We start from the raw sequence: 13,583 nt of genomic DNA, 5'->3' as shown, positions 1-13,583 counted from the left end.
CATGTTCAGCCGGCTGTCAACCAGCACCCCCAGGTCCTTTTCCGCCAGGCAGCTTTCCAGCCACTCTTCCCCAAGCCTGTAGCGCTGCATGGGGTTGTTGTGGCCGAAGTGCAGGACCCGGCACTTGGCCTTGTTGAACCTCCTACAGTTGGTCTGGGCCCATCGATCCAGCCTGTCCAGGTCCCTCTGCAGAGCCTTCCTACCCTCGAGCAGATCAACGCTCCCGCCCAACTTGGTGTCGTCTGCAAACTTACTGAGGGTGCACTCAATCCCCTCATCCAGATCACTGATAAAGATATTAAACAGAACTGGCCCTAAAACTGAGCCCTGGGGAACACCACTTGTGACAGGCCACCAACTGGATTTAACTCCATTCACCACAACTCTCTGGGCCTGGCCATCCAGCCAGTTTTTTACCCAGTGCACAGTACACCTGTCTAAGCCGTGAGCCACCAGCTTCTCTAGGAGAATGCTGTGGGAGACAGTGTCCAAGGCTTTAGTACAGTCTAGGTAGACAATATCCACACACATGCACACAGCCAGCACAAAGATCAAGGCAGACAGAAAACGCAGTGCTCACACACCCACAAACAGCACCAAAGGGCTGATCCTGTTCCCTTCTCTGGCTGATCAGGATGAAAAGCTGTTAGTGGAAAAAATATAAATATATACATTTATGTACATATATACACATATACATATATAGAGAGACACAATACGGACCTCTCCAGCTTCCGGCTTTAGACATTCAGTCCTGAGTCACTGACAGCAAAGAAAAGAGCTATAAATGGGGTTTAGTGACAAGACAGGAGAGACTTCACTGGTCAGGCACAGGGCATGTACAGACAGACACTTGTACTGACCATCCCCTGCTCACGTGTGATTGACTGGCCCCTTTTATCTCTACATTCATAGAATCATAGAACTCCTCTATTTTTTCCAAAACACTTTGATCCCTCCCTTTCCCCACCTTTGGTTCCTACCCTAAATGTCCATAAAAAGTCCTGTACAATCCCAAAATACACTTCCCACATGTCCCACAGCGTGTACCCTACCCCTGTAAGCAGTAATGCCCTCAGTCTGTGGGGTGATCCTGGGAGAGCCTCTCCAATTGGCCCCTTTTGATGGTTTTCACACCTGGACCACGGGCCGACTGCTGTCCTGCAATAGCCCTGGGAGCAGCCGGGTCAGGGGTTCCATTCCTCTGATGAGGTTATTGGGGTTCCCCTGTTCCTTTGTGTTTACAGAGATCAGTCTTTAGCCACACCACCAGCCACTGTTCCCTTTCCTTGTTTTACAAGACAGCTCCTCACAACCATGCGTTGATGCATCCTCACTTCCTGCATCGATGATAACTTCCTTCTCCAAGTGGTAGAGGAGCCAATGAGGAGACGTGCTATGCTGGACCTTGTTCTCACCAACAAGGAGGGGCTGGTGGGGAATGTGAAGCTGAAGGGCAGCCTGGGCTGCAGTGACCACAAAATGGTGGAGTTCAAGATCCTTGGGGCACTGAGGAGGGAACACAGCAAGCACACTACCCTGGCCTTCAGGAGAGCAGACTTTGGCCTCTTCAGGGATCTGCTTGGTAGAGTGCCATGGGACAAAGCCCTGGGGGGAAGAGGGGCCCAAGAAAGCTGGGTAATATTCAAGGATCACCTCCTTCAAGCTCAGGAGCGATGCATCCCAACAAAGAGGAAGTCAGGCAAAAACGCCTGGAGGCCTGCATGGATGAACAAGGAGCTCCTGGACAAACTCAAACACAAAAAGGAAGCCTACAGAGGGTGGAAGCAAGGACAGGTAGCCTGGAAGGAATACAGAGAAATTGTCCGAGCAGCCAGGGATCAGGTTAGGAAAGCTAAAGCCCTGATAGAGTTAAATCTGGCCAGGGACATCAAGGGCAACAAGAAAAGATTCTATAGGTATGTCGGGGATAAAAGGAAGACGAGAAAATGTGGACCCTCTCCGGAACAAAATGGGAGACCTGGTTACCCAGGACATGGAGAAGGCTGAGGTACTCAATGACGTTTTTGCCTCGGTCTTCACTGGCAAGTGCTCGAGCCACACCGCCCAAGCCGCAGAAGGCAAAGGCGGGGACTGGGAAAATGAGGAGCCACCCGCTGTGGGAGAACATTAAGTTCAAGACCATCTAAGGCACCTGAAGGTGCACAAGTCCATGGGACCCGATGAGATCCATCCGTGGGTCCTGAGGGAACTGGCGGATGAAGTTGCTAAGCCACTATCCATCATATTTGAGAAGTCGTGGCAGTCCGGTGAAGTTCCCACTGACTGGAAAAGGGGAAACATAACCCCCGTTTTTAAAAAGGGAAAAAAGGAAGACCTGGGGAACTACAGGCCAGTCAGTCTCACCTCTGTGCCTGGCAAGATCATGGAACAGATCCTCCTGGAAGCTATGCTAAGGCACATGGAGGACAGGGAGGTGATTCGAGACAGCCAGCATGGCTTCACCAAGGGCAAGTCCTGCCTGACCAACCTAGTGGCCTTCTATGATGGAGTGACTACATCAGTGGACGCGGGAAGGGCTACAGATGTCATCTATCTGGACCTCTGTAAGGCTTTTGACACGGTCCCCTACAACATCCTTCTCTCTAAACTGGAGAGGTATGGATTTGATGGGTGGACTGTCCGGTGGGTGAGGAATTGCTTAGATGGTCGCATCCAGAGGGTAGTGGTCAACGGCTCAATGTGCAGATGGAGATTGGTGACGAGTGGTGTCCTACAGGAGTTCGTATTGGGACCAGGACTGTTTAATATCTTCATCAATGACATAGACAGTGGGATCGAGGGCACCCTCAGCAAGTTTGCAGATGACACCAAGCTGAGTGGTGTGGCTGACATGCCAGAGGGATGGGATGCCATCCAGAGGGACCTGGGCAAGCTGGAGAAGTGGGCCCGTGTGAACCTCATGACGTTTAACAAGGCCAAGGTGCAGGGTCCTGCACCTGGGTCGGGGCAACCCCCGGTATCAATACAGGCTGGGGGATGAAGGGATGGAGAGCAGCCCTGCCGAGAAGGACTTGGGGGTACTGGTGGATGAAAAGCTGGACATGAGCCAGCAATGTGCGCTCACAGCCCAGAAGGCCAAGCGTATCCTGGGCTGCATCCAAAGAAGCATGGCCAGCAGGTCGAGGGAGGGGATTCTGCCCCTCTACTCTGCTCTGGTGAGACCCCACCTGCAGTACTGCGTCCAGCTCTGGAGCCCTCAGCATAAGAAAGACATGGACCTGTTGGAGCGGGTCCAGAAGAGGGCCACGAAAATGATCAGGGGGATGGAACACCTCTCTTATGAGGAAAGGCTGAGAGAGTTGGGGTTGTTCAGCCTGGAGAAGAGAAGGCTTTGGGGAGACCTTATTGCAGCCTATCAGTACTTCAAGGGGGCTTATAAAAAAGATGGCGGCAAACTTTTTAGCAGGGCCTGTTGCGACAGGACAAGGGGGAATGGCTTTAAACTAAAGGGGGGTAGATTCAGGTTAGATATAAGGAAGAAATTTTTTATGCTGAGGGTGGTGAACCACTGGCACAGGTTGTCCAGTGAGGTGGTGGATGCCCCATCCCTGGAAACATTCCAGGTCAGGCTGGACGGGGCTCTGAGCAACCTGATCTAGTTGAAGATGTCCCTGCCCACGGCAGGGGGGTTGGACTAGATGACCTTTAGAGGTCCCTTCCAAACAAAACTATTCTATGATTCTATGATTCATTTGATGCAACCTGTGAAACTTGCTCCTTTGAGATAACCCCTTAATAAGGTCTTCCCCTGTAGGAATGAAAAAAAGGTAAATTATTATCCAAAGCAGGGTTCATCCACTCACCATCGTGCCTCTGTGCTCCTTCAGGTCTGTGAAGATGAGCCTTTTGCCGTATATCCTTGCACATTCTGTTTCTGTAATTCGAGAGGCATCTCCTTTTGCATGCACTGAAACTTCTGCTGAACTCCAACTAAATGTCTACTTATATGCCGCTTTCTACACCCCAGCTATTATTTACATGGAGTGAATCTATGGGACTGTAAATTGAGGTCAATTCTTAATTCTTAATAAAAACATTTTAGGAAAAACAGATGAAATAAGGAGTGAAAAAACCGACCGCTACCAGATGGTACTCACCCAAGTGTTCTACGAGAACTCAAATATGAAACCACTGAGCTACTAATAGTGATTATAAACTAATAATTAAACCAGTCTCAGTACATATGTCCAGGGGTGTAGTCAGCTCACAGACCTATATTATAATTGGTCAGATCTAGTCAATACCATACTGGGAACTAGAGTGTAACTTGGCTAACTTTGGGCATGATTCAGTCTTCTCATGCCATGTGAGATGGTCCAAGGTAACCAAGAGATCTGCAGGAGGCCTGGAGATCACACGCTAAAGGATGGAGAACCTTCTCCTCCCTTCCTGAAACCCCACCAAAATGTTGCATTGGTTTCTCCTGTGGACAGCATGTGAAAAATAAACTATAAGATGTTAGTTGCATTGCTTAATTTTCTACCAGAGGATACTTGGACACTTGAGAAACCTACAAGGAGCAGAAATACAGATTATTCCATACAAAACAATAAATTAAAGCAGAGGAGTGGGAGGCCTGACAAGGCTTATAATACATTCCAGCACTTACATAATGGTAGCGATGTGCACAGCTTCTCCGGATCATCTGGAAACACTTTAGTATCGAATGAATAAAATAATCACTTTTCCATGATGTCCCTCTTACCTTTCACTCCACCTAAGATGATCTGAGTGGAATCCTCCAGGTTTTTCATCAACTAATCTCATTCCTCACTTCTAGCTGGTAGTTTTCCAAGTAACACTTTCCCATTGCTGTCAACACGCTGAGGTAGCCAAATCCTGTTTCAATTCATCTTCATTTATATATACATTTTGAAAAGAAACAATATGTAAATGGTGGTGCAGTTCTGTAGAAGGCACAATGGAAGATTTTAGGAGAGCAATCCAGTGATGTCTTATGCTGGTTGGAAATGTTTTAAATTTATTACTTTAGGATGGAATTAGGATACATGCAACTACGGTATGATCTGAGGTAAGCACATGGAAAATACTATAGCAAAACTGGCAGCAAAATATTTAAAACAAATTACTCTGTAGGTCTGCATGTCGAGGTCTTTATTCAGGTGTTCAGAGGTTACCACAGAGCTGGGTCACCCAGAACACGGACATCATGATCTGGATTTTATTTTATACCTCTAGCTCAGAAATCCAACTCCATGAAAAAGGGTTCCTGAAAACCAATTTAAAAAATGCAAATCTTTATTGCCATAAGCAGTGACTGAAACAACTGGGAATGCACAAGACCATCAAGACACCCATGCGTGATTTGCAGATATGACAAGAGATCTGAGTCCTTCCTGATCAGCAGTAGGAAACAAGGCAAGATAGAATGGTAAGCCATCACTAGCATTTCAGAGTTGTATACTCTCGTTGCCACTGCAAGCAGCATGACTTTTGGGGGTATTCAGGTCTAGATTAAATTTAGATAGCATAGCACGGACATAGATGTCCATACGTGACCTGGGTGTCTAAGCTCCTACAATAGTCACTGAAGCCTAGACAGCAAGTCAGCACACTTGACATGCATAGAAATGGATCAAGACCAAGGCTCAAGACAGGCATTTAGTGTCATTTGTGATGCCACAGTATTTCTGGGACATCTGCATGGAGGTGCACACATATCACCAAAGATATGACTTATGGGAAACCTGTGCTTTTCTCAAGTAACACCTGAAGATGGCACCAGGCACTGTATTTAGACAAATTAATTTCCCCATAGTGGCTGGTCAGCTAAATTACTCTAAGCTCCATTACCTGTGCTGTCCAGGGACTCAGTCCAGCTGCCAAGCACAGACACGCACTGCCCTTTGGGATGCCCTAGTGTATCTTGCCTTGTCTCCTACTGCTGATCAGGAAGGGCTCGGGTCTTTTGTCATATCTACAAATGGAAGATGGATGTCTAGATGCTCTCATGCATCTCAAATGGCACCAATAACTACATTTAACCAACTTACTTCAGCCCTAGACTCTTTCTAAAAGTTCATACTGGTATTTTCTAAAACCATGACTCAGGTACCTAACCACAGCTGTCTACCGCTGTTTGAAATGCCCTTTGGTATTTAAGACATCTGTAATTACAGAAAAGATCAATATGACACAGGGTCTACAGGAGGCCCAAGCCTTTCTTGGACAACAGCAAGTCAATGTCATGCAAGATATCCCACAGTGACTAAAATGACAAGATGTGCTTATATGTGGGCAACATATTCTATGCCTGAATATTTGTATTGATACTTAGTCCAGTTCAACAACAGTTCACTGTTTTGTCTATATGCATCAAGCTCATTGCAAGATCAGAGACTGAAACTGGAGAAGGACGAAAATTATTAAATGATCTTGTTTCTGATTGCTGCTTCATTCATGTGCACCCCAATCTCTCACAGAGGCTTTTCATATCTTGGAAATTAATTTCCTCCCACATACTACAATTTGCAAGTGTTCATTTTCAGCCTAATAAATATGAGTATTTAAAAAAGAAAAACTACATTCTTGCATTCATTTTGTGTTTTACATTCGTGAAATAGTAGTTTTGTCTCACAGACATTTAAGATATACAAAATAATCTAAAATGCGAAGTGTTGGCTATAATGTGCATTTCTGTCTAACCTTTTAGAAATTACTTCTTCTCCACATATTAGAGGAGAATAATGGAATTTAGTGTTCCAAATAACCAGCCACCTAGGGCCAATTTTTAAAAGAAATGAACAGATTTAAAGCATTCACAAAATTTAAGAACCGAAAACTCAGGTGAAAAGGACTTGGACTCTCAGAAGTAGAAGTGTGTTGCTGAAAGTCAACTTCTAAAAGTACATGTCCCTAACAGCTAAGTCCAAGAGGGAATTTGGCCATACATGTGCTTTTGCTCATCCTTTAGGGAGATAAGGATTCAAATTCTTCTTGACTCCCAGGAGACTGACATCCATCCTTCCAGTCCAACAGCTACAGTCTCTGCTGGAGAGAAGAGGACTTTCAGACCATTCTAGGCTTCTTATTTATAAAATAGGTTTTTTGGTGGATCACTCTCAAGGACATTTGTATACTACTTCTGTCTAAATTGTATTTATACAGGCAACTCTATAATGGGTTGGGTGTTTCTGGATGCTTCAGTGCGCCCACCTTCAAAGGGCCTTGTTTAAAATGGGGAATACAAGTACTTTTGCAAAATTGGTATCCGATAATTGGTGAGAATATCAAAACTTATGCTGCCACTTTTGTTTCCAACTAGTAATTTCAAATTCAAATAGAAAGTACAGAACTTTAATATCAATTTCTTCCATAATTATCCAACACTCCATACTTAAAGTTAAGGCCAAGTCCATAGCAAGTATGTAAAGGCTTGTCCAATTTTAGAAAGTCTGGCTTTTTCTTTGCAGTTTTCCAAATGGGAACTGGAATTTCAGTGGGAATTCCTGGCTGCCTTTGTACATTTAGAAATTAAGTCATTTACTAAAGCACCTCTAAAAAGATGCAGAAGCCTAAGTGCACCCTCATTAAAAACCTTGGAGTGGAGATGGGATTTTTCAGGAGTGCCTATGTGACTTTATTAAGTGAGATTTATTATCAATGAAAAGTCAGCTTTTGAGCTTGCCTGACAGTCTCAAGTCGCTCGCTTGCCATTCCTTGGATAACTTTAACAGAAAAACAGAGGTAAATTCTGCATTAAGACAGCTATTTCTTCTAGTGATGTAGTAGTGGTGACAGGCAGGAAAACAGTGAGTTAGCAGGATAGTATTATTGTAGTCTTTATTGATACAGAAGATTTAAGTTACAGAACATTAGGCAAACCCACCCTCTTACTTGCCCAGTATTTGAGGATGAACAGTTACAGACAAGAAAATGATCCAGTTACTTATAGTGCAGCTAATGATTAAATTACATTAAAACTGTTAACAATATTATACTGTAAAATACAAGTGCATGTACAGTATATAAATACAATAGCTTTCTGTTCCTTGTCAGGAACATAAGCCAATCACATACATTTTTCAGTTCAATTTAGCTTGTGCTAAAGTACATTTCCAACTTAAATATATATTAATGTAAAACATACCTATTAAAACTCTCCGTTTCACTCCCTGCATCTTAACTTGCAATTTATATTACAGTACTTCAAAAGCTGAATGAACGCTCTTATTATTCAGAAGAGGTTTCTGTCAGTATTTCCTACCTTTTAAATCTTTGGCAATATTTCACAGGAACACTCTTACTATTCAGACTTAGTAGTTTTTCACCACGTAACATTTTAGTTTTATCCAAAGCAAGATACTCTGATTCCTGACTCTTTCTATTTGAAAGAGCAGGCCACACAAATGCACTGTACGAGTATTAAAATAACAAAAATCCTACACTGTAGGAGAAAATCGACATTGTGCAAAATACATTAATAAACATTTTAAAGATTCAAAAGATACAACATTGTTAGACATGGCAACACTGGCCCAGTGCACAAACACACTACTGCCTACCTGGCCAGCCAGCAGCAATACGTCGGTCTGCGAATCTGCTCCTTGACAGGCTGCTCCCCTGTCAGACACAGCAGTAAGATGCGTAAGGGTTTGTATTTGGGCCAGGTTATCCAAACTTTGATGGCTAAGATTAGATTCTTCAAACCTATCAACCGTCTAAACAAGTCTCCTGACTTTCAAAAAGATATGCTGCGTTCACCTGGGTACCAAGGCCACCTATTTAGGTTCTAGGTTCCCAGCTCAGCAAATCTTCATTGATAGTACCATGTCAGTATTTACTTGCACCGGCCAAAAATCACCACCAAACTCTGAACTGGTCAAACTGCACCCTGGCAGAAGCACCTTCTCAGCGTTGCTCACTAGGACACAATCGATGCAGAACAGATGATATGAATGGACTTGACAGTCCTTTACTCTCCAAACATACATGGGTAGAAAGATGCAAAACTAACAGGGGAAACAACTTTCATTTAAATCCTATCAGTCCTACTAAAAATGTTCCATGTAAAAGTATTTAATGTCAAGTAAAATACGCTGCACAGAAATATATTCTATCAGTGTGTAGTGTATGGTTTAGGTAAGCAAAAGGTTCGTTATGAAACAGATGGAAACACTTAGATTCAATGTCTTTTAAAACAGCTTAAAGACTAAAAAAACCTTTACGATGAAAAGCTGAAGTTACCTTTTGCCTCTCTGCTAACCACCTGTGTTTGCTCCTCTGTGGCACTTTCATACGAAAGGTTAATTCTATAGTATCATACCTGCAGAGACTCATCCCTTTAAAGGGCCTGCCAAGTATTTAACTTTGTCCACGCTAAAATGAAAATAAGAGCATTGCTCAGAACTATTGCTTGAACAAATACATGCAGTTTGAACTACACGCTGTAACGAATCCCTATCAGAAATGCCCTCATCGACATGGAGATGAAAGTGCTCAAATACAGTCACCACATGGTGGATGACTGGGGAAATATTCTGAAGAGAAAATACAAATATAGATATATCTAGCACTATATTATTTTAGGACTGTAATGCCAAATGGTAATTACCAAATGGTAGACTTCTGAGGAATATACCGAAAGCAAGCAAAATATTACATATATTTCTATCTTAATTTGTATGAATACAGTAGAGAGGTTTTGGCATACCATATTTCTTGGGGGAATGTTATAATTAAAAATATCCCTTAGAAAAAGGAGTTTCTTCATAACAGGAATGAGTATGATAAATACAGTTCTATTATGTACAAAATATAGAGTGTTTTTAGAAAACAAGACCAAAAATATAGATTTAGCATTTGGAGTGAAAGTCATCTATGAAGTGTGAGCCAGAAAGTCAAATACAAACCCTGAAAATCAGGATTCCAGCTGGGGACTCGGCATGCAGGCTTGCTGAACAAAACTCATTTCTACCCAATTACCAACTTATCAACTTGTTCTTTTTTCTTCCAAAATGAACAAAAGAAGCAAAAAGCAGTAAAGGGCATGTTAGATTCTATTTAAGGTGGAACATAATGCAAAAATAATTATTATACATTCCAATAGAAATATAGATAGGCAGTCTATAGACTTCTGGCAATAGGTAAAAAAAATACAGCATTTCATACATTTGTATAGTTGAAATCAAGGATAAAGAAATGGTGTAAAACATGGGTCAGGATAACAGTTACCAAAATGTACAAAAATAAACTACTTATCATTTGTGGTGTTGAATGTTTTTGCATCATTAAAGAAAGTAATATTGCTCTGATAAACAACATCCTGTAACTTTTCATTCAAAATCCAAAAAGGAGTACCAGTAGTTGAAAGCAAGTCCCGAGACAGCCCACATCTTCAGACAACCTGCAGGCAGGTGGTGCACTGTAGGGACAAAGGGCTTCAAAGCAGACATCCCTGGTGGCCCCCCAGCTCACAGTGCTGTGGAATCACAAGTTCTTTCACAAATAACCCACAGCTTATACGTGTGAAAGTATGGCACAAGCGCCATTCTAGAAAGTAGTGTCTCATCCTTTCCTTTCTCATACAGAAATGAATCTTTAAGCTGCTCTGCACAGTCAGACCTCCCTGACTCTAGTGAGCACCACAGCTGCCGTTTCCCTGGAGCAGGGGTCTGGCCATGCTGAACAGCTCATGGTATAGGAACATATAGTAAGTAACAGATCACGTAAGTTGGCAAGAACACTCCTAACTGGCTATCTTTTGGTCCAATAAAAGATCCAGCCTTTACCTCTAAACCTTACCTTACAGTCTTGTCCATTCTTCAGCTCAAATGTTAAGATAGTCGGCATGAAAAAAAAAATGCCTTTATGCTTACTGTCATGTAACCAACCACCAGCAGTGGTCTGCTATACTAACCAGGGAGGGCTTGGTCCTTCCAATCACTTGAAAAACTCCCTTTGGAGCCAATGTGAAAAGACTGAACAAGAGTCACAGTCATTCTGCACAGTGCACTCTAATTCCAGACAAACCAACTCCCAGGAACCAGAGCCAGGCAACTGCAGCTACCCAAAATCTTTTCCACGGCAAACGTGTAAGTCCCCAGAATGGAAATGAAACACACAGCTGCTCTTTTCTAAAACTATAGTGTCTCTGGTTCACTGGGGTGCAATTCACCCTGCCAGAGACAGCCAAGAGAAGGTCTAGGCATCACTGAGCTTCCGCTCCAACCCTTGCAACAGAGCTGGAGTGAAAACAGTATTGCCTAGACTTGGTGCCTACATACACCTTTTCTGAGTAGGAAGGCATCTTGACTTCCTTATGAAAATTCTTCTTTTTTTCTTGCAAATAACCTAAAATTATATTTCCTTCCTATATTCATATATATATTTTAAACCCTGACATCAATTCAGTTTTTCACTAGATGAGCAGAGGTTGAGAGCAAAGGGGTTAATTGAGGGAGCAGGTGGGAAGGAATGAAGGAAAGAACAAACAACAGAGTGAGAAAGGGCTGCATGCTATTTTTCAAAAATTCATTTGGAAATGGAATTTGTCCCACACGTAGGCCTGCCATCCATCTAGGATTTCTTGTTAAGGAACAAAATAGTTCACAGTGTCTGGTTATTACTTTAAACCAACCACCAAGTTTGTAGCATTTAAATCTGCAGAGATGCTCTCTGTTGCGTTAGCTAGAACTGTGGATGCAGGATAAATGATTTCTTCAACCGTCACATATGTCCCTGTTAAAAATCCAACAACTCCAATGACAGCTATAAAAACGTCTTTAAATATCATCCATAAACTTAAGTTTTCCTTGTAGAAAGTGAGGATTTCAACAAGAGGAGGCAGAATCAGTGCTAGAGTGCTGCTGCTGACGGCTCCAACGAAAGAAATCACCAGGTCTAGGCGAGGGATCAAAACTGCTACAGCACCTAAAACACAAGAAGAGTAACAGTGGCTTCAGATTCAGCATCCTCATGAAAAACAAAACTGTGACAAACACAGAACCTAGTGGTCCATGCTTTTTAAAAAGTTCTACCATTCACTATTTTTCCAGCTACAAGTGATGTACGATATATAAACGCATGTATTTGTGAGTAAGATACATCTTCATGCTTATGTGAGATACTCAGTTTCAATTCTGAATTTCTGCACGAGCTGGCAGAGCTTCAAGTTAAAGTTTTCTTGTACTTACAGGGTAAATAAATTTGGCCTGCAAATCACAGAGAAATGAGAAATATGAAATTGTATGGAGACGTTTTACTTTTTTGGTTGTTGTTGGGTTTTTAAGACGAAAGAATAAAGCTCATGAAGAGCAGGGGAAGGGGCTGTTGCATGCTGCCCAGGAGACAGTTGGCAAAAATGTATTATTACTAATTACTATACATTACTAATAATCTAAGTGACATAAAATTATTCAAAATGGACCAAACCTGCTGGCCACTTGGCAGTCTCACAATCATTTAAGTCACTTTTACCTACAAACTTGCCTCTTGAAAAATCTTGGTCTATACAATTGCATTCAATTTGTAAAATGCCACTAAAATAGTTGCCCAGTGAACTAAACGAGAATTTAGCTCTGCCAAGAGACAAGTCTGAACACAAGGCCCACTTTTAGCACGGCATGGCCGGTCTCACCTCTTGAAACTATACCAGTCATAGAAACAGAATCCATCATGTTGGACCAGAACCGCTTCTGGTTTTAACCCCTTTGGCTGGCAAGCCTAGGCAAGGTACCCTAGCATTAACTCAGATACACCAGTTGTCATGTAATGTTTTCAGTCCTGTATTAGAAAACAGCTTTCAAAGGTCAGCTGAGCACAGGCCTCTATACGATTCCCTGTATGCGGCGGAAATGTCTGTCTTTTTTCCCTTCCATGAATATATCGCCTTCTAGCTGTCAGACATTATCGTAAACATCCACAGCATCTGCCTGATTGCCATTTTCTATCACTTCTCATCAAGACAAGGAAGAAAGGGAATGGGGAAAACTGGCGTAAAAGCCACCAGCAAATCAAATATACCACATAGTATGTTTTGGTTCTCCCATACCTCCCTTCTTAATTCTTAAGCCATAATAAAAGCATGTTTGGCTTTATAGCAACTCCTCCACAACCAAATATTATGTAAACAATGTTTATGGCAATAAACAAATGGAACAAGCAAGAATGAAATCCTCACATAACACGTGAGGATGAAAACCAGAAGGTGTGTATCAGCTTTATCATTTCTCAAGATGAGCTTTCTATTTGCAGAGCGTCTTTGCTGTGGGCTGAATGCCACCAGCTGCCTCGGATTCTAACAACATCTGATTATGAAAGGCAACATACTCAAGTTATGTTAGTGCTGATGCTCTCCATTGAGAATATTTAACTTGAGGAAATCTGCACTGGCAAACACACTCAAGATTCACTTGCAGAACACAACAGTTATCTGCTGCTACCAGGTAACCATTCACTACACATTTTAATAAAACCCCTAACTACAGAGATCCGTGCAAAAAGGAGGTAAGACTGAAGGTATAAGCCAACAGAGGGATAAAGGATTCTCCAGCCCATCCTATTTGAAAGAAGCATATCATGCACAGATCTGCCAAGAA

General features: G+C 42.5%; 1 protein-coding gene across 3 annotated transcripts in view; it reads right to left on the bottom strand.

Annotated features, from left to right (window-relative positions):
• Window positions 1-9,774: 9,774 nt before the first annotated feature.
• Window positions 9,775-13,583, bottom strand: part of SLC36A4 (solute carrier family 36 member 4) — a 123,998-nt gene continuing 120,189 nt past the window's right edge. For all 3 annotated transcript variants that reach the window (XM_076328317.1, XM_076328318.1, XM_076328319.1), the window contains one exon: window positions 9,775-11,916. In XM_076328317.1, coding sequence (XP_076184432.1) covers window positions 11,609-11,916 — 308 coding nt within the window. In that variant the 3' untranslated portion in view covers window positions 9,775-11,608. The remainder of the gene's footprint in view (window positions 11,917-13,583) is intronic.

The sequence above is a fragment of the Aptenodytes patagonicus genome, chromosome 1, assembly GCF_965638725.1.
Source record: "Aptenodytes patagonicus chromosome 1, bAptPat1.pri.cur, whole genome shotgun sequence".
Classification (NCBI taxonomy): Eukaryota; Metazoa; Chordata; class Aves; order Sphenisciformes; family Spheniscidae; genus Aptenodytes; species Aptenodytes patagonicus.
Note: the sequence above shows the minus strand (reverse complement) of the source record. Positions and strands in the feature narration are given on the sequence as shown.